Source organism: Cyrtonyx montezumae, unplaced genomic scaffold (assembly GCF_038088225.1).
Source record: "Cyrtonyx montezumae isolate F1298 unplaced genomic scaffold, pur_monq_1.0 scaffold_0, whole genome shotgun sequence".
Classification (NCBI taxonomy): Eukaryota; Metazoa; Chordata; class Aves; order Galliformes; family Odontophoridae; genus Cyrtonyx; species Cyrtonyx montezumae.
The window spans coordinates 14,816,872-14,839,222 of record NW_027071824.1 but is presented as its reverse complement, the minus strand read 5'-3'; the positions used below and the strand labels follow the sequence as shown (position 1 = coordinate 14,839,222).

At 39.4% G+C, this 22,351-nt stretch overlaps 1 protein-coding gene across 1 annotated transcript in view; it reads right to left on the bottom strand.

Annotated features, from left to right (window-relative positions):
• Window positions 1–6,398: 6,398 nt before the first annotated feature.
• The window catches only part of LRFN2 (leucine rich repeat and fibronectin type III domain containing 2), a 34,788-nt gene continuing 18,835 nt past the window's right edge, over window positions 6,399–22,351 (bottom strand). The window contains exon 2 of the mRNA XM_065755233.1: window positions 6,399–7,511. Within this exon, the coding sequence (XP_065611305.1) occupies window positions 6,593–7,511 (919 nt within the window). The 3' untranslated portion in view covers window positions 6,399–6,592. The remainder of the gene's footprint in view (window positions 7,512–22,351) is intronic.

Genomic DNA, 22,351 nt, shown 5'->3' with positions numbered 1-22,351 from the left:
AACATTTGGATCGTGTCAGTCCAATGAGTGCCATTTTTCTATCTATAGTACATCAGATTTGTGTGTCTAGTTATTTGAAGTTTCACATCTCTGAGTCATGTTCAAAGAAAGGAAAATTAACACATCCTCTCTCTGGATTTCTCTTTCATCCTCATTACCAACAGGTAAAAAGTAGATGTTTCACAACATGCGGCCTTGCCTATGCCTTCTCAGATGCTACATTTCATACCAATGTACCAATAACATGGGCAAAGAGAGCCAACATCCCTGATACAGTGGAGTCTATTTTTTAATCTGTGCAGACAAGTATTTTGTGATTAACAGCTTGTTATCAAAATATTTCTGTATTGTTAATTGTTGAGAAGGGATAGGAGTATTAATACTTTCAAAATAAATTAGTTCCTCTGAGAGAAACTTAAGATTTATAACGAGAGGCATCCATTCAATTTATCATTGCTTGACAAATATTATGGGCAACCACGGCAGTATAACACTGTTAGAGTTGCCTGATGTTACTTTGGAGCTCTGCCTTTCTGTGGCCAAACTTTTATTTGGAAAATTTCAGTCAGAATGATTCTGCTCTTTGCAAGAGAAAAAAAAAAAAAGTTCCTTTTTTTCTTATAAAAAAAAAAAAAAAAAAAGAAGAAGAAAAGAAAAAGAAAGAGAGAGAGAGCATGAGGTAGTTTTTGAAATGGTTTTGTGGTGTTTTTGCTTTGAAGTTCAGCCCGGATAATTTGCAAGTGGTGGGAAACTCTCTTTCATGTGCTTTGTGCTACTCTTAGGGAACGTTACAGAGACCTGCCCTAGTCAAAAGCCTGCAGAAAACATTCACAGTGTACATGCACCATAAAGACCTGATTAGATTTGTCAGTAAATATTTGTAGACTATGCATTCTTCATCTCCTCACAGCTCCTGCATGTGTTGTCACTACACATGTACCACCCTCATAATGGAGCAACTGAACTGGATGCAGCTATGAGCTGTGGGTGTTCCGGTGTTCCTTGCATAAGTGTGAAAAAAAACGAAAAAAAACCCACTATTATAATGGCTGAACATTCAGTAAATTCCAGGTGTAATGTGAATCTTGTGGGTAAGTGTGCAGGAAGTCTCTGCTCCTAAGGTTTAATGTACTTTTGCACAAATCTTCCTTTGCTGCAGATCTTGTCCTCCCCTACAGACTGTCTGATGCCAGCTTCTGTACAGGCACGGCCGGGGGCTGACTCCTTTGTTACTGATCTGCACAGTATCAAGAACAATCAAACTGTGATGCCCAACCCTGCAATCTGACAAGTAATTAATGGAGCACTCCCCTTCTATTTCACTTTCTCCTAGTAAAGGGTGTCGAATATCACTGTTCCTGTGTCCAGGCTCCCCTTATGACTGAGTTTAACATCTGATCCTCCCAAAATCCTACAAACAAAAGAATCTGTTTGTCAGCACAATCAGGGACAGTGAATGCAAAACCTTAGCTGCCTATGGCTTGCTTGCCTTCTTGCAAAAGGAAAATCTTCACTTATTTATAGCATGTGGTAGAAGAATCAGGTGAGTAAGTGCCCTAATATAAGAGCTTGAGTTTCAAAGTATGAAACCCTTTGAAGCACTGAATTCTACCAGCTGGGCTGAGATGCAGATTATCAATTTTCCTAGAAATAGGAGGTTTCCGGTCATTAGTATTTCATTAAAAAAAAGTTCCATCATTACCAAACAGGAAAATCTGTGTATAACTAACCATAAAGTTAAAGAGCACAACATAGACATGTGCATGTGTTTACATAAACATGTATGCATGAATACATATGCAAAACCGTGCTGATATATCTATATCTCTCTATATATTTATAGCTGTGGCATTTGCCATCTGTTAGTGCAATACTGGAAATAAGCAGCTGGCACTGTTTCATACAGTAGGGCCTTTTGACAGCTGATGCTGGGGAATGCTGTACCTTTGGGGATTACCGAGTAATTAATTAGGAGTAGGTAAACATACTGCAGAACACAAAATTCCTATACTGGAAGCAAGAGTGTCACGGTACTCTCAGATTTATTTTTCATCTGGCCTAAAGCCTAACACCAGATCTAATGATTTTTGGCAGGATGCCCTGATTACGTTTAGGGCAATTTTTGTTAAAAGTGAACCATGAAAGATGTTAATAATGTTACTTATAAATTTTGCATCCTTATTATTATTACAACTCCACAATTGCCCGGGTAGTTAACCATAAACACTGAAAACAGTGCAGAGAGAATCACTGAGAAAGGTTCCAGAGAAATAAACTGCAAGAAGATGTGTGCTGCATGAACCATATGGTATGCTATATGTTACCCATGGGGTAATGGGTTCAGAGCACTGGAAACAGATGTGACATTTGAGCTATTCAAAGGCTAAGATGTTTTCTTCCTTATCAGATGGAATTATTCATTGACTTCCAGGTTCAAAAGTGTTTAAATCATTGCTGCATTTACTGCACTCGCTCAGACACCTCCAAGGGCTCTTTATGGTCATATGTCTTAGCAACTCTTTGCTGAGGAGAGTGTGTGAATGAAACAAGTAGTCTCTTGGAACACTATTTTCTTCTGTTTCCAGAGCAAATCAATCTCATGGTGTGGGATATGAGCAACTTTAGCTAAGGAAATGATACAACCTTTCAATCTTGCATCATGTAAAGCTGAGATACTTTTCACTGCTTTGTTGTTATGCACTGATTTTCAAATTGACTAATTCAAGTCAAAATTGTAGCCAGGAATTGGGTGGAGATTAGAAACATAAACAATAAAGTCATCTTCCCCAAAGGAGGTATCAGTTGCTGACCTGTAGAGCTTGCAGTCAGAAAATACATTTGAAACCAGAAATACTGTCCAAGTCATGAAATTTGTAAGGAGGACATGAACTGTAAGCAAATAATATGGTCTGCTTTGCTACAGTTCCATACATACATAGACAGACACATACACACACATTCACACTCAAAATGACCTAGGACCTGACGGATCCTAGCAAATGCCATGTCACATGCACTCCATCTCATCATGAGTTTCAGAAATTTCCATTTTGTCACCTTTTTTAATAGTCCCCAGGATGATATTTTGAAGATTCAGACTTTTTTTTTTTTTTTCCAGGGTTAACTGAGCAGTTTTTCAATAATGATATATCAAAATCAGAATAAGAATGTATGTCAGTATTACACAAGAAGCTCCGCTCCTCAACCAGGTATGGAAAACTTGCATTGCACTCAGGAAAATAGGTATGTGTGTATAATTTTACTAGCCACCGATCTGTAGTTGCCCTCAGAAATGGAGCAATTATCTCTGCCTTACAACAGCAATATAGAGAAATAATCAATTAAATCCAGAGATGCTGAATGAGACGCTCCAGTGAAAACTGAGGCAAATACACAGGCAGACAGAGCTTGATAAGAGTGTGAGGGGGAGGAACTCAGGGGTCATGCTCCTGTGTTAGGGCATTGTTAAAGGATGTAACCAAAAATACAGTGTTGTTTTTGGCAGTGCTGAAGCATTCAGAGTTGTACAGGGAAAACTACAGGATAATTTCAGAGGACTTGATGGCTGTGAGAGCAGGACTATGGCTGGTGGCACATAGACAGTGTCATCCCATCAGGTGCCTAGGCACTGCACTATCATACCAGGCTGGTTCCAGTCTTCTCTCAGGGCTGTTCACATGCTGATATGTTGTGTGGTTCCATGCCTCATGTACAAGTTCCTCAGTCTTCTTTCTCCCAAATGCTGTGAGTACCAAATGCAACAATTGTTGGTCATTCATTTCATTTTGTTCACAATGTGAAAATATGCTGACGTGGATCAAGCCTCATTCATTAAAGCTAAATGAATTGAAGTCACGATTACCAGTAATAAATACAGCTGTTAGATTGTGCACTTTATTACCTGGGTTCTTTGGCAGCTATCCATTATCTTAAAGCAGCATCTGTTGACATGCTCAAATCCTGTGTGAGAAAGTGAAATAGACGTTTTGCTTTTTAATAAAGAGTGTAAGATATTGCTTTTGAAAATTCATGACTGCATATGCTACTAATCTCGATGATGAACTCAACAGCTAAATTAAAAACAACCCAAACATCATGCCCAAAGGGAAGCAGCATCATGATAAACTGTAGTCAAACCGCACCACAGTGTGTTAAGGAAAAGAAAATCAATACATGAACCATTTTAAGAGTCTTCAGTGCAACATAAATGTAAATGTCGTTAATAGGGAGCTGCCATCTGGACAGTTGGATGATGTAGATTCTGGCACTAGTGGTGCCATTCCTCTTGCAAAGTACAAGAAAATCAGATTTTGAATGATGTTGCAAACAAAGTTTGACTGAATCTCTTTTGAAAATACTAAAGTTGGCTATGAGAAAAAGCTTGCAGAACCATCAAAAAGGCTTCCTGATATTTCTTCATGTTTTGGATCAGGACACAGATCACTGATCAAATATATTAGTGATATGGAACTGTACAAGTGTGACCACAGGGAAAAAAAAAAAAAAAAAAAGGTGAGATGTCCTTTCAGAAGATCTTTTTAGAGAAAAGTAGAATGCGTTCCAAAAAGGTCTGTATGACTGGATTCCTACTTTATACATGTAAAATCCTGACGTCAAAGGTGGTTTGCAGGAGAGAGAAAGCAAACATATTTTTAAGACCTTTTTTTTAAATTAAAACCACTCCTTATTTAAGTTTCATAGAAGACCACCGAACAGCAAATAAATGAAAAGCAAGTACTCTTCCCCAAGAATGTTTTTACTGTACATTTTGTAGCAAAAAAAAAAAAAAAAAGAAAGAAAGAAAGAAAGAAAAAGAAAAGAAAAAGAAAAAAGGAAAAAATATTCTGATCACAGGGATGTCATTTCTAAAACTCCAAGTAGGAAACATGACAAATACAAGATCAAGTACACAGCCATGTCACAATATATCTCTGCACCTTTAAAAAAAATATACATAGAGTTTTTTTCATGTGTTATTTGCTCTGTGCCCTGACCCTTTCCCCACATCTTTTACAAAATCATAGGAACAATGTGCAATTTCAGAATGGTTCCCAGCAGCTGATCATTGGCAGCCAACAAATAAATAAACAAGGACAGTCGCAGTAGCCACCAGAACGCTGGAGATCACAGTCAAGTCACTGAGGACAATAAAGTCACCGAGGACAATGGGCAACGCGCATTTCCAAAACCACAGCAATGCTTCCGAAAAGGTATCTGTTTACAGTCTCTGAAGAGCTCCTTTTCTTAGTTAGCAGATAGCTTAGTGTGAGGGACTGGGGCACTGGGGTACTTGGGAAAGGCTACTTGTGTGCAGGGGATACATGGGAGACTCCCTGTCCTGTGACACCCAAATTTGACTTTTTTTACGTGGCTAATTAGGAACATATCCAATCCCCTGAAACACGGAAAAACTTAGATTTCATGTGGTGCTAGTGGAACAGTCAAGCTGTGTCATGGAGACTGTAGAACGAGCTTTTGTCACAAAAGAGTGGAAAACTGTGTTTTCTTTGTCAATTGAGCTGAGAGTGACAGTGTGACCTTTGCCAGAAGCAACCGGCATTTGTAATGTTGACTGTTCATGGGAGGCACTTTCATTTTCCCTTTCCTCTTCCTTTACTATGAAATCTTGATAACTACTTTTTGCATTTTTGTTAGCAAAACCCCCACAGAGATACCACTAGTTGCTGCAATCTGCCTTAAGCCCTGACAAGCAGAGAATATGAAGAAGATGGAAGAAAGAGGAGGATTTTTTTTAAACTTATCAGCCCCTGGATTTTAATTTTTCTAGGACAAGAAGCAGTAGTATCAGAGGTGTGTTATACAGAACTTCAGAAATTTGACCTTTGTATATATCCTTTTTTCATCCAGGGGGTTTAGTGGGAGTCAGGAAACAACACCAGAAATACATGGAAACAAATTTTCTGCTGGGAAAGAAAGAAACAGAAACCAACAAAACAAAAAAGCCCAAAAGCACACACGAGGCAAAACAAAACAGAAGATGGGCAAATCCCAAACCAAAAGCCCACTTGACAGGTATTGTTATTTTCCCAGATGTCACAGTTAGCACTACAAAATAAACCTGTCCCTGTGGATGCCCTGCCTGCACGTTTGAGAAAGTTGTTTGTAGTAATAACCAGATGCATCCTAGCACCAGTCTTACATCCACAGAAGTGCTTTTCTGTGGATAAAAGTAAGAGTTGCCCTTATAAAAGAAAAAAAAGAAAACCTTTAAAGTTAAATTTATGCTCTTAAACCCCTTTTCATCCTCTTTGTTTACTCTTGTTTGATAGTTCACCAAGAATCTGAAGAACTTTTGGAAAGCAATGATAAATACAACAGTAAATTCCTTGAAACATTCACGCATGTTTCAGCTGGGGACCAACAGGAATGGTGCCATATGTGCCTATTCACATTGCAAGACCTTCTTTCTCTTTTAGCATCCCAATTACTTATTTATTAACCTATCTTTTTTTGCCAGTACAACTGAAAACATTTACTCCCCCTCTGTTTCCAAATGCAGCAGCAGCATGCTACTGCAGCAAACCATGATTTATAACACATGAGAGGAGAAGAAGGGGGGAGACGCTGATATTTACACTGTGCTTTCCATTACCCACTCTGAACTCCCGTAAGTCCCTTTTGCCCCTGTTAGGTCATTGTCATCATATTGTAAAAGCATGCCATTCACCGAGAGGCTCCTCTTTGTCCAAATGTTCGTTATCTTTTTTGGGTAGGTGCAACACTGAGATGTAGCAAAGTCACCCATGTCAAAAGAATGGCTACGTTTAGTTTTGCCCTCCAGAGGCAACATGAGGAGGCTGCGAAATCTGGACTCCGGCTGGCCCAGCAGTGGTTCTTTGTCCGAATGGCGGGCCGCCGTGGAAGTTCTGGAGTCTGTCGTCTCCTCCTTTTTCTGACATTTCAGTTCCAGGGAGGCAAAAGCTCCCATTAGACGGTCAATGTTGTGTTTTGACCTGGAGGGAGGCCTCCACTTACTGGACAATGTGCCCTGTTCACTTTGGAGGCTATAGTTATCACAGTCGCGGCTATTCATAGAGCTGGAAGAAGAGGAGATGCTGCTTCGTACAGACCCAGAGTTAAACTCCATCAGTTCATTTCTCACCACCACTTTAGGGTTGACTTGAGGCAGGACTCCATTCTGAACTGGTTGTGCTCCATTTGTCTGTGAGTAGACATTGCTGACGCTGGACATCTTCCCCTGGGAGTTGTTGCAGACCTTGTAGCGGACCATGAGTATTACAATGAACACCAACAGAGTTGCCACAATGATGCCCCCAATGATCAGAATCATGGTCCCACCCAGGAAATGGCTGTGCATTGACTGGCACTGAGGGTAGTCTTCTTTGGTGAAGAATTGGGCGCACCCCACAATATTGGTGGCAGTAAGAGTCGTGGCGGTGTCATCCCACATAGCCAGAACACATAGGTCATAGCCTGTTCCAGAAACAAGGTTGTTTACGACAAAGGCTTTGTTTGTAGCAGGAATCATCCTTTAAGAAGAAAAAAAAAAAAAAGGAAGATAAAAGAAAAAATATGTTACTGAAGGAAATGAGGAAACAAGAGAACAGTCATGGGAACAGTGTGTGCACTGGCAGGGAGGAGACAGAGCCATAAAGTTCAAACAAGTATTCAAACTTCCCGGTTCCTGTGGGCCCAAAAACACAGTATTAATGCAAAAGTTTTGAGGGTCAACTCTCAAATGAACAACAAAGGGAATAAGGAAAACAAACCAGACCAGTCTGCTTCTTTTCTCTCCTCACATGTACCTGATCTAATCTTAAATACATTCAAACCTGAACAAATTATATAGAATAAAAAGAGAGCAGTTCTGTCTGAGCGTGCAAATGACCATTGCATTTGCTAAGTCTGAACCTGGCAGTTGTGACAGCGCTTCTTGGGTGCCTGAACATTTACTGTATAACTCTGGCAGGTTGCTTACCTTGTGAAGACAAGAGGCTCCATTTAGTTTTAATGTTCCTTGAGAATGCAGGGCAGGCAGCCTCTCCTACTTTAGAGATAAATAAATATTGGCATTCTCGGTGCCTGAGAACAAAACCATAGGTACTCCTTGCTTTTTTTCTCTTTACTGCCACATAACAGGCTTGAGAGAGAGAAAATAGCTGAAATTTCTAATTTAAATTCTGACTTAGAGACGCAGATCTTTGCACCAGCAACAACATACAACACAGAGCAAGCTGGCATGGGTTTAACTGGGATAGTAAGGCACGGCCATAGGAAAAAGGCATACTTCTGGGAATGCCAAGCTTTCCTAGCCTCAAACAGCAATCACAGCCTGCACACATTACAGCACTCTGGGGACCTTTCTGTGCAGTGGGAGGGAATAGACCTGCATGGAGAAGCAGCATCTGGGCTCTGCAAAGGTGAACATCTGATCATCTGTGCATTCCCGCACTTAGACATCACATCAGCCCGGCCACAGGCAAGGTTCTGGTTCCATTTTTAAAAGCAAACAAATGAACAAACAAAAAAATCTTAGGTAAAACTAATATTGATGAGAGACACTTGGAGGATAAACCTGGCAGATTTACTCGATGTTATATTTGAGATGCCTGTCACATTTATCATCATAATAGAGATGTGTTGCACAAACACAGATGAGCTATTCTGAGAGGACATGAAGCAGTCCTCTTGGAGAATGCTGGGCACGGTTGCTAAAATGGCTACTGATAGCCACAGTGGCTGGTCTCAAGTCATTTCTAATTGTCCTTCCCGTGTGGCTCTGACAACAACAAGCTGCTGCCCACAGCAGCAGGGGGCCAATGCCTGCACACTGCTGCATTTTTCAAGGAACAGTTTTGTACCTCCTTCATAGCTAAAATCCACAGACCACAGAACTTATTGTTCTTCTGCATTACTATATTTCTCCCTTCTGCTGATTGTTATTATAGTTTGCTATAGTATTATCAGGCTTGCAAATAAGTGTAACAGTGGGCCACCTATTTCATCTGTTACTATCTGACACATATTCACACATTTTCCAGACAATGTGCAAGCAGGGATATATTGAAAATCTTCATGGAAGGTCTGCTGCTGCTGATCAAAAGACCTCTGCATTTACTGCCTACGCAGTCCCTTGCAAACAGCTATTTTCTTCATCTCTCCCAGGTCCCACAGACTGAGGAACTTTCCTACAGGGGGATTTCATCCATCCCACACTTTGCTCTGCTCCATTCTTATCTGTCTTGCATAGATTCCGTATAGCCCCTACTCTGCAAACAAAATGTCATATAAACAAATCAAGGATGATACACAGAATAAAAGAATTGATCTTCAATTATATGATCTTTAGGCTCATGAGCAGTTTCACCAATTGCTTCATCTCTTCTTCTGTATTACTCAGTTCTACAGTCCACTTTCCACCATAGCCATCAGCTACATGCTTTAAAAAAAGATCTGACGGGCATAACTCCTTCAGAAATTGTTTCACTATGAAACATCACTACAAAGAAATAGCACTGTTAGCAGAAAGAATAGACAGCCCTGCAAAACTGAGCTGCAGTCTTGGATGATAACTCAAGAAACAGAGTTATAGCACCATCTGCTAGAGTGCTTCCTTCTGCTTTACACTGATTAAACACAGAGAGATCCTTTTATTCCCCCTGAGCAAACAGCAAACAACTGAGTTTACACAGCATATACCCTTGCTCATATCTTACAAAAATAGAAGTATAGTATTTCAGCTGAACACTCCATGCTAGTTTATACAGAGTGAACACCAGTAATCTTAATCATTTACAACTTGTTTTCCTCGTATCTGATTACATACAAGTTTTCAAGAAAATCTAGCTACCTGGAACATTTTGAAGGGTGGCAATGAGTGATAGTGGCCATGATGAAGCCAGTCCATAATAAAAAAGAGCAGTGAGGCTGAAAACAGGCCTAAAATATGGATAGATTAGTTGTCTTGAAACTTGTCATAAAAGCTCATCTTAGCCTTTGAAAGAAACTGAGTCATTTCTAAGCTCGGTCAGTCCTGGGAGCTACAGCTGTGAGAATATTGTTACTAATAATAGCATTATAAAAGAAAAGTTGTAATCTCAATTATGGAAAAAGCAATCAACTCACCATGTTCATTTAAACTGAAGAATTCTGGATGCTTCTGTAAATAAACTTCAAATGTTCTTGTAAAATATTCAAATTAACGTTATTGTAAGAGAACAGCAGAGCAAAGGAGTAAGCACCAAATTTAAGCAAACTAAAAGCTAAGTAATTAATCTCAGATTTAGTTTTCAAGCTTGTAGGGAAGATCTCACTTTCATGCAGCTGCCAAATTCTGAGAGTATTTTGGTATTCTTTCTGTGCCTTACCTGGCCCTTCTCAGTCAGCTATGATGGACAACGTCTTAACATTCCCCACACCTAAAATGCATACAGACACATTTCCACGCTGGGATACTGATGTCCATTTGATTGTTCCAAGCATGGGTAGCAGCAGATGCCACTTCAGTATACGTATGCTTTGCTGCATGACAGGGGTATTCTCTTTGTGGCTCCTATGCACATCCAGCACTATTAGTCACGGATCATCATGCCCAGCAGTTGGGACTCAATAGCCAGGAGCTGCCACAAAAACAAAAAGGCTCTTTTAAACTGTGGCCAGGCAGAGTTGCTGCAGGGCTTTGCTCAGCCAACTCAGGGAAACTAAACAAAGAAAGTTGGTTTCAGGTATTCTATTGCCTGGCTTTCCAGAAGACATAAAAAACAGGTTTATATCTTGTGGCAGGGAGCCTGATATTGTCCACCGTTTCTGCAGGAAAGTGCAATCTTGAAGAGCTACATCTTATCACAAAATGGGAATAAATATCCAACTTAGTCTTTCTTCAGGAAAAAAAAAAAGTGACAAAAAGTAACAGCTGAGTAACTACAAGAGGAAATCAACTGGAAAAACTCCTGCTTAATTCTAAACTAAGTTATGATGGCTGTACTGTTTAAGAAGCCCAACCATACTGAGGCCTGGAAAAGCAGTGAACTCAACTATGTTAACAGTGTACGTGTATGGGAACTGTTGAATCAAGGCCTGAACCACTGATGGATCTCCTAAGGTGAGCACTGAGTCAGCCACAGGAGCACAGGTGACGGCAATGCACCTGTGTGACCGGAAGGGGCGGAGTCTGGCTCCACCTCTCCCAGACCCCATTGAAGGGCTGATCACCACTGGGGAAGGATCTCTTGTTGGAGATCCCTCCCCTGTGGAGTTATTGGCAGGCCTCAACCGTCTGCAAAAGGTAAGCCTTTATTTACTGGTTGTCTGTTTACCACCCAGATGAGCCAAGCAAAATATACTATCCACCTCATTATTTTCTGTGAATACTATTCTTTTGAGTTACTCACCCTACAGAAGGGATGTAATTCCCAGGAGAGGATCTAAAACCTGTTTTGGATAGATAATCCTCTTAACAAAAGGCATTTAATATCTAACTGAAAGAAGAAATTTGGAAATAGAAAATATTTATTTTCTCCATATGAAATTTTGCTGTTTAGACTCATAAAACAGTTTTCCTCCTCCAGTTTACTTTCTTTGTGATGGGATCAGCAGGTAAATCTCCACATTGGCACCAGAATTTGTCATAAGAACATGGTTCTGATCTCTCAGAAAACCTTGCCTTTAAGGAACGAAATGAGCAAGGGGGTCTTACAGTCCACATTCATAAGGAAGGAAAAAGTCCTACTCTCTCACCTTTTGCCAGAATAGCATCACTTATTGGAAGAGGAGGGGAGATATGGCCAGGACTGGGTCATGGCATCTGTGTGAAATAGAATATCGATAGACAGACACTCCCATGTGAGTTGTGTAATGAAGAGTTAGGAAGGTTAGGTGAAATTTTTCTAATCTACAGATTCATGGAGACTCATGTCTCACTTTCTGAAAGCAACAAATTGAGACCATGGAACCTTCTCATTACAGGAAAAAAAAAAAAAAGCAGTGTTAGCACCTTCTTTGCATTCAACCATGCATTTTCAACCATGGCTAAAAAGTCCTCAATGTGTCCTTAAAAAGAATTATAATTATTCCCTTCAGTGTGTGGTGATATTAAGAAAATAAAAAAATTAATGACTTAGAAATGCAGGAGAAAAAGAGTTGCTGCAAACTTCACTCATAATCCCAGATCTGAGTGAGCACTGAAGCTTGCAGGCAATGAACTGGTCTGAGAACTTAAGAGATCTGCATTTTATTCTCTACTTTATCAGTTACACTGATATCAGGCTCTACTTAATCAGAAGCTTTCAGTTCCTGAGAAACCATTTTGCTGTACTGTAAATCTCTTCGTTTATAAAATAGAGATAAATGCCAGCAATCTACTTTCAAAGGAGGCCTATAGTGTACGGGAGGAAATTAGTAGATATTATGATTACACTGTAATATACAAAGGGATTCTTTTCCTCTTTGTAGCACTGGGGATTAGCAGTGAACTGCTGGTTAATACTGTGGTTATGCAAAACAGAGAAATTAGGGAAAAGACAGATTAGGCTAATTGGCAAGGCAATTCCATTCCTTATCTCCATCCATGAAGGGTGTGATACCATCTAGTTTTAGCCTGAAACCACTTTAATCACAGACCTTGCAGAGAGACATCAAGGCAGCTCCTTTGAGGAGGCATTTGCAACTCCCAAGACTCAGTTTTTTGATGACCTGCTAGACTGCACTGCCTTTCTTGAAGTCCTATTTTTGTACTGTCCAGGGCTTTTCATTGTCTACATTACAGTACAATTTAACCTTTTATTTTTAAGTGAATAGTAAGCAATTGAAATGGAATGACATGTTATTTTGCATAGAAAGATATTAGCTGTGCCTAAGCTGCTTGATCAAAGCTCTTTCTGCATGACTTTACAATGGTTATGCCACGCCTGTATGAAATGCGTCCCAGGACAGGTACCTGACAAGGAATGGTTCGTGTTTCTGCTGGCACATCCTATTTGCCTTCTGAGTAGCTCCAGAAAGCTGCACATTCAGAATAATTATTGGAATATTTCAACTCCTGAACAACGCTGGAAAAATCATTCCAGCAATCATATCAAGACTTTGTCAGTATAAAGCAGGAATGTTTCTGTGAACTCATTAACTGGACAAGATAAATGTGACCAATACACTAATTATGAAGTAACTGCAGTGCTTAACATTGTCACCATGCTCTACAGGTCTGTAATGAAGAAGGAAGTAGGGAGAAGAAGGGAGGTGGCAAGCTGTAATAGCTAGAATCCTGTAAAATCATATCCTAGTTAGTTAGAAAACTGAATTCCTCAAACATAGAGTTGAATTTACATATGGAGTGCAAAATACCACTTTGATTACTCTTGGAACAAGAAATTGATTTAGAAAAGGTTAATATTGGAATCTGACTGATTTTCATTAACGAAGATCTTTCAGCAAAACCAATCAGAAAAATAATAAGGTGAATTAGGAGAGTGGAAAGAGGTCAAATAGTGGACAGATATTGAGAGGAAGACCTGAAGGATCTAAATAGCAGTGAAATTTCACATGCGATTTATTACCTGGAGGAGAGATAAATTAGTTGACAAATATGGATTGCACAATTGGTATTGTTTTATGATTTTCTTGAAAGATGGATATGTGTACTGTTGCCATTTTTGCTCTGGTATTATTATTTTTTTGTCCCCCCACTTGAAAGCTCCTTCTTTTGGCACTATGGAATGAATGAAGAGCCTAAAATTTTATTAAAAATTAAGCAAGCCAACAATGAAGATTGATTTAAAGCCTTTATAGATGCAAAACTAAAACTTTTTAAAAACAGCCTTTCATCCTAAAGCCTCATGGACCAGGAATCAAATACAGAGAACCAATCACATTACAGTGTGAAATCTCAGTCATTTGGTACCTGATTCAAGACTTTTGAATCTAAGTATTTGAGGATGACCAAGGCCCACTGTGATTTCTGGTGAGATATGAAATGTTGCTGAACATTGCCGCCTGAGAATGTGACATTCAGTAAGTGACAAAACATAGGCTTGTAGGGGAAATCACTGCACAAGAGTGAGAAAGGAGTACTGTGGTACAAGGTATTCTGCTTCTCTCCACCAGCCATTACTGTAGGAGAAAATGTTTCTCTCATTATTATTCCCAGACAACTTCTTGCCTATAATAGGAATCTACAAGCAGACAGAATTCATGAGGATGAATAAAGACCTCCAGAGGACACATCATGGTCAGCTCCTCACAAGGAGTGGAAGGGTAGTGCTGAACTCTGCTGTCTGGTAAGAGCATCAGGGCCCAAAGGAACAACAGCATGGAGCTGTGTTGGGGGAGGATCAGGTGGGGGTTAGGGAAAGGTTCTGCACCAGAGAGCAGTGAGCAAGAAACAGGCTACCAAGGGTAATGGGCACAGCCCTGTGCAGCTGGAGTTCTGGAAGTGTTTGGACAGCACTCTCAGACGCAAGATTTGGGTGTTGGGTGGTACTGTGTGGACAGGGTCTGGACTAGATGATCCTTGTGGGTCCCTTGTGTGATTCTATAGAATCCCCCCGTTATGCCCTGAACCAATGAAATAATTAAGTTCAGTCCTCTATGTTCAAGTTACTGAACAGAAAAAACCACGTTGCTTAATGTTGGGATAACAGAACAAAATGGGACTTTCAAGCTACTTGTTCTATACTATCATTTCTTTCATATAGATGTGACAAGAGCAGACATTTAGTGCCCTTATCAGCAACTTTCATCTTCTAAGAAACTAGAGACATACCCCAGGAACATTTGACAGCACAAAAGATAAATCCAGTCACACCCAGGTTATTCAGTTGCAGATAAAGCACCTTTAACCTCAGTGTGTCTGGGATATTAACTGCCTCAGAAGAAAAATCCTCACACTAATTCAAATCCAACTAAAACATATTTAAGCTCATTAGCAGAGTAATTGAAAACCCTCACAGTATTTCTGTTAGTAAACGTGAAGCTGAAGTATTTATGGAAACAAGGTATAGCCACAAATTCACTCTTTATCGTGTTAATACAGAGCTATCATAATTCACATCAATGTTTCAAAAAGGCAGACTGTAAATTAGAGATTAATAAAAATATATATAATATTGCCATGCTGCTCTGCTGATAGTCACAACACCATTGCAACTAAGGATGAGAAGAGATAAGTGTTTTCCATGGGAGGCGCATTCAAGCCTTCAAGCAATGTGTGGCACCTGGGATACTCATTTCCCAGATTTTTGTCAACAAATGACCCACCCATTTGGCTGAGGTCCCATGCTCATTCCCTCTGACTCCAACAATTTTGAAATCTTTTGTACACAATTGTATAGTTATACCAGAAAAGGTCACCCAACCATATTGGGAGAGGTTCACAGAATAGAAACAACATTCTAAGTAATGAGTACGTTCATGAACTCAGGAAATTCATTTGCTAAAGGGATTTTGCTATTTTCCTGCCAGCACACAGCTGTATGATTCACTCACATGCTGCCCTTTCTTGTGAGTTATAACTGGAGCTTCCTACTTATTTTTCAGGCAGTGAAATCTGTGCAAATGATAATAATTTTGTGGACAGCTGCACATCTCCTTTTTCTGTTCATGTGAGCTAAGGTGAAGGGGAGGAGGAATTTTCAGTGACTTTTTTCTTGCTTAGTATGCAGAGAACTTGTGCTGGGTTGCAACTCATGTGTCCTGCAGAAACTCTGTGTCATACAGTGCAAGCAATTTTTATTTCTGGAAGGTTATGCTGGAATGACAAAAATGGCATATACTGCTCAAAGTCGTGCTCTTGTTCTTTGTAATTGACGGATCAAAGCAAACACCAGCATGCTGTTTCAGGCTGTTCTGTCAAACAATCTTTGTGCTCGAGTCAGAGAAATGTGGTGCCAGCTCATAGCTGACAGGACAATTCTAACCATTCCAATCAACTGAAAGAGTCTCACAGGGTGAACTGGAGGGTTCACTACCCATGGTAATAGTGTTTAAACATGTTTTATGTTAAAAATTTGTTTCAGTATCTGTTTGAGGCACAGTTTAATCAATCACATATCATTTTCTCCACAAAATTCCCTGCTAACGTTTCTGTGACAAAACTTGTGGTTAAACTCAAGAGCCTGGAAATGGTCATCTCCCAGAATCTCGAGTCTCTCTCTTGCTGGAAAAGAACCAAGACAATTCAGAATGACTTTTTCAATAGCATGAGACAAAAATGTGCTTTTTTTTCAAATGTAAAAGGAGAATATGTAGTACAGAAGTCACTGATGGTCAAAAGTATTGCCTCCTACGTAAAAAAAAAAAGGAAAAATTAAAAATAATATATTAAAAATAAAAGCATAGGTATATAATGAAAATATTCAAAAAGCAGAGTTTTGACATCATGCCAGTTTTTGGGTATTGCATATAAAGCAGAAGAATAGGAAGGCTAGAAGGACAAGATAGGCTAGAGAGACATGGAGATATTGAATTCAGGAATTTTCTACAAAAGACAAGAATACAGTTGTATCCTTTCAGTTTGAGATGCCAAAATAAGATAAAAGCATTTCTCTTCAAGAAGAGATACCTTGTTTTTTTCAAGACTAAGCCTGGGCCAAAAGCATACTGTGTGAAAAGTGACAAACACACTATACTGAAATGGGAAGTAAAATCCATCAAGTCAGAAATCAAGTTTTCATTTGGAATGACTCCTGTAGGAAGAAAATAAGTGAATGATAGATTCCAACAGTAGCACTATATTCTGCCCTTGAAATAAGTTTCTCTGCATGGGTAAGTGCCACAGACTTTTAGTACATGAACAAAATATACTGAAAAGTAACCTACTAGTGCTGCTTCTATGTTACAAATGTAGTGTGGAAAATGGAAGGAAAGCAACATAGGTCATCTGACAGGCTAATGGTATGATTCAAATCAGAATGTTAGCAGTCCAGAATCCCAAGGTGTGCATCCTAATTATGAATCCATTGCAAAAAGGTAAGCACGAGCAGTCATTATTGGATTATCTTCTTGCAGGTATTAGCCATATACTTCAGCAAATAGATGTTTGGCCATTCTCGTATTACTTCTCATTCACAGAAAGTACACAGGGGGTTTGGAAGTATTTGGAAAGGAAATAATCCTAATATTAAGCAACGTGATCTATTAAAAGAAAAGTTTACGAATAGAAGACTGGTCAAACGTGGTATCTTCCCTTTATTGCAGAGTATCACAACTAGTCTGTTGAGAGTTTGATGGTTTAACATTAAGAAAAATCTAGAATTTCTGTTCATGGTTCAGTTTCTCCAATTGTCTAAAGTTTTACAGGAATCCTGACATTCAGACATTTATAGCTTAAGTTGTACAGTTTTGCTGAATATGGTGTTAGTATCAACTGGACCAAGACAGCAAACAGCTGCTCCCTAGTAAATAAGCTTTTACAAGAAAACCAACTAGAAAAAATGCTAAGTATGCCATTAGTCTGTTTATATAGCTATATCCAGATCTGCTATATCATTATTACTCATTTCCAGTGAATGATTATTAGTCATCGTATCTGAAGGTTTTTGCACTCACAAATATTTCATTATCCACTACTAGAATTAAAGTCAAAGGAACTTCTACAGGTTGCAGGCATCCTTTTGAAGTCACTGCTGATAAGAGAAAAGAATAATTTCACTGGAAAAAAGTTTGAATACTGCAGAATCAAATGTGTAAGAGCTCCACGTATTGTTTAAGTCGAAATGGAATTATGGATTTATTTTGTTTTTAATCTTTCCTTGAAAAACTTCCATAGCAGTGAGTAATGAAGGGAGTGGCAGATTGCTTTGTAGGTTTTCAATTGCGTAGCCTGAAAAAAAGTCTTCTTCACTCTGTAAAATCTTTTCTGAGGTCAATTGCTGTGAAATCTGTAAAACTCCTTCTGTAAACTCCACATAGTGTAAGTAAGTAGAATGTGCAAAAAATGACCCTGAGAGACAAAAAATATAAATAAGAGAGAGCATTAAGCAGCAACAAAACCTCAGCGTGACTCCTCCAAAACCATTCCTAGAATGGAGGGGAAAATACTCTAAAAAAATGATTACATAGAAATGTAAGATTCACAGCTTCTTGGAGAGTACATCCAGCATTGTGTTTTAGGTTAAGTTAGTTCCGTGGATACACTTGTCCTGAGTGTTATTGGTGTGCGTATTTGACTCATCATTTCTAATAGCTCATGCAATCTTTCAGAATAAAGTTGAGCACGTCCTTCTTTACCAGCCACCAGTGCTGAGAGGGTTCATTACCTCTGCAGTCAAGAAGGAATGACCTTTTGTTGCCCTTACTAAAGCACTTTCTGTTTGTTTGCTTTTTCTCTCAACAAATAATCACTCCAGAAGTATCGGAGTGCAGCTCAGAATGTATGAGCAAGGAAACAAAGTAGACAGGAAATTTATTCTCTTGTGAAGGCCTATGAAGCTGTGCTCCACATAGAAGACCTGATTTTTGCTTCCCTGCAGTGAGATGGGATGGAAGAAATCCTTAGCTTGCTTCTGCACCACTTAATATGCAGCTGCCTGGCTCTCAATTCTCCATATCATTATTGAGCCCTCTTTCTAGATGACATCTAGACAGTGCTTTCTGCATGATGTGTGGTGGGATAGTCACTGCCCTCATCTTGTGGTAGAGCTTCAGCAATGCACAGTGTAAGTCTTTTTGCTTCACGAGGGAACTAGGGCTAAACTTGAGTAGAGCCTCTCACTGTGACCAGTGAGATGACCTGTCCTACTTTCTCGCTGGGAAACTCCTGCAGCTCTGGAGCATGGTGATTGTTTTATTTTCTTTCTTATTTTTCTACCTCAACGTAATTCCAGAAGGATGACAAGTCACCAGCAGAAGAAATGAAAACCTTCTGGACTCTGGCTAAACAAGAGGGGAAGATGTGCAGGCCTGTCCCCATGCGCCTGTAGAAAGAATAGCCATGCTTCCCCCAAGAATTGTGGCAAAAGAAGTAAAATGGGAATGGTCTCCTTTAAGTCCACTTGTTCCAACAGTCTCTGGAGTCAGCTCAAACAAAACACATGCCTCTTTTTTTTCCTGATGCTGACCCAGTAGATCACACAGGTGAGAAAGTGCTTTGTTCAATCACCGCAAAACTTTTCTATCCATTTCAGGGTTCAGGATTATTTTCATAAGAGAGATCTATGGTGCAGTCTTTTCCTGGACACGCCTATGTTGTCCTTGCAGGTGTGTATTTGTTCTATGCTGCCATTCAGTGAGAAAGTTTATCCTAGACCTTGTCCCTGTTGTGACACAGCCACAAATTCGGTGTTTGAAAAGAACATAGCTGTGGCACTGCAATAAGCCTACAAGCCACTGTCTTTTACATAACCTGAGGAAGTTACTATCTAATGTGTCTCCTGGGCAGATTAAAATTAATTTATCACAGTCAACAGAAACTACAGAGAAAGACAAATGATTCCCTACAATGCATGTATTTCTCTTTTTCACATTAGTCTGACTATAAGCAGCAAGACAAACATTGAGTCTGGTCCTAAATTCCTGTGGCTACGCACCTAATGAAGGTATAACTGACTCACAGTGATTAAATGTTAGTGAAATATTATAAGATGCTTAATTGGTTTTAGTGCCTCAGCAGTATAAAAGAATTTATTCTGTCATGAATAAACTTCATAACTATGTTTCAGAAAATTAGTTACTTTTTAATGACCACACTGGCTGCAATGCCATGGAAAAGGGGAATGGATGGAAGTGTTCTTAGAACTACCAGTACAGTTTCTCCCTCCATACTGTAAGTACACTGTGGCCTGCCAGCCACAAGTTTCACTTGGGTCTTGTTTTCCCTTGTGCTCTTTGAGTTTGCCTACAGATACTGGCCATTTTACTCTCCTAAGTGTCCCAGAACATTCATATTTGTAAGTCCACTGTTATTTGTGGATTGACTTTTTTTTTTTAATCTCTTTTTTTCAACCTTGCTCTGGAGTGAATCATTACGCCCTCCCTCTGGCATGAAGACAACTGTGGTTGCTGCTCCCAAGCATATGGTGCAGCCTAAAAATGGGTTATCTTTTAGGAGTGTATCTGTATGGATCCCTTATTACATAGTCCCCAGGGGAACATTTAGGAGGTCTTTTTTTTTTTTCTATCTCCTCAAACTGCCCTAGTTTGATTTTTTTGCCTACTGCTTTCCAACATGCTCATGATTCCTCGAGAGAGGAAAGCTCACTCCCATTACAGCTGGCCTTTTGTGTATTGCTCAGCAAACTTGGATCCATTCTACTGCCAAAAGCTAGTTGCATAAGCTGTAAAATAAACCTACAAAAGTTTTTCTTCTTTCTGAGTTCATTGTTATAGATTTACCTAGATTCTTTCCCCATAAGAATTAAATTCAGATTCTGGAGTATTTTGTGAAATTATGCCACCGTTTTTTTGCCTCTGAAGGGGATTTTCAGTGTTACGAATTCCTATGATGCTCTCAGTTTCAAAGTGATGGTAGCATGGTGTTTTAACATATCTTCTCAGGATTAAAAGGTTTGTCCCCCTTAAGAACTTATAAACATCTTCAGAGAGACCCACATGTTGGAAGCAAAGGATCATTATTTCACAGGAATTCTATCCTGAATTGAGGTAACACCTGCCTTTGTTCTTGTATGTGAGACAATCCTAGACAAGTAGGTTCAGCTCATAGGATGCTTCTGTGCATTGGCTGAAATAGGTTTCAGGCTTGATAGAACAGTTGCTATTGCAGTTGCCTACACAGAAGTTTATTCAAGTATGACCAAAGTGGATCTAGCTATCAAACCTGACTGAAATACAGATCTCTTACCTAAGTGGAAACTGCAAGCTTGGTGGTGGTTGGAATCAGGAATACATCCTTTTCAGGGAGGAAGAGAGAAAAGTTTAGCACATTTGCAGTGTGACTCAGGTAAGGGTGAATTGAAAGTAAATAAAAGAGCATGGCCATAAAAGTTGAAACAGTAAAATACTGAGACAATTCATCAAAGCAGCAACATACATAAAATGCCTTAACTTTTTTTTTTTTCAGTGCATATCTGTGGAAGTGTTTTATAGCTATACTTCTATTCATTATTCCTGATTAGAACTATATCACTGGACTGAGTCTGTGATTGTTTCTTAAGAGAACTCTGATACTGCAGTCTGCCAGCTGCAGACCTGCTAGCATTGTAGGTAGTACTTGAGATCTTGATGATGACATGTCAGTAACACAAGCAGAAGCATTGAAGAGAAAGGCACTGACAAATGATTCTAGTAACCTCTAGCCATCACAGACAATGCATCAAAATAGACAGACCTAGTCCATATTCCTTCCACAATGACCTACAGCAAAGGCAGGTCAAATGCCAGAGAGATGTGTCTGCAGCACTCAAAAGATCTTTGGATATATTTGTCCAAGGGACTACTTAGCTAAGAGCATCACTAGACTCACACAAGAAAGAATTAGACATTTTCATATTTTCCCTCCAGCTACAGCCCAGAGCAAAGGATCATAATTGCTTCTTTTCAGTTTACTCACAAGTACAAATATTCCGTGCAAGCTAGCTCTCTTTGAGACAAAATCTATTGAAAGTATTACGGAGAAAGAGACTAGGAGAGACTTAATGGATCATAACTTAATTGCTTACCCAGTGAATAAATGATATATAGAGATTGATTCTGTCATTCACATTCTACACCTGTGTATTTGTTAAGGCTTGGTAGGATCATTCCAATTAGAGCCCTTGACCAGAGTCTCTAAAATGATCAGCACTTGTTCTCATTAGCCTTACCTTCAGGGCTGTAAGGAGAGGTCTGGTATTTGGAGACATTCACTGACTGAAAGCTTGACAGCCTTCTACCACGTCATTTAAATACAGTTTACTTAGTTCTCAAGAAAGGAGAGACCATGTGATACCTATTTTTTGATAAGGCCTAAGAAAATCCATTCAGCATATGACTGCTATCACATAAATGTCAGTTAAAGTAATGAGTATTAATGCGTTACTAATGCGTTAACGTACATAGAGACACTGAGCTATACTCAACCTGATAACTTTACTAGAAGACTTTGATTAACAGCTTGACTGCTTTCAGTCTTACTTTTATACATGGCTGAATCATAAATGTTAAGAGCATTATGTGTACCTAGTCTGATCTTCTGGACAGCAGAGTCCAGCACTAGCTGGGAATTTTATCAGAGGATTCTGTCGCTGAACCACAGCACAGTGTTTTAATAGATACATTATCTTAAGGCTTTCTTGGGGGTTGAAGAGTTGACAGCACCACCTCCATTCACACCATAAGGTTAAAATGTCCCAGGTCATTTCCAGTTTGAATGTATAGGTCTTAGCTTCTGAGAAATATAAAGAGAGGCTTACTCATATGCATATAAAGCCAAGGCAATACACGG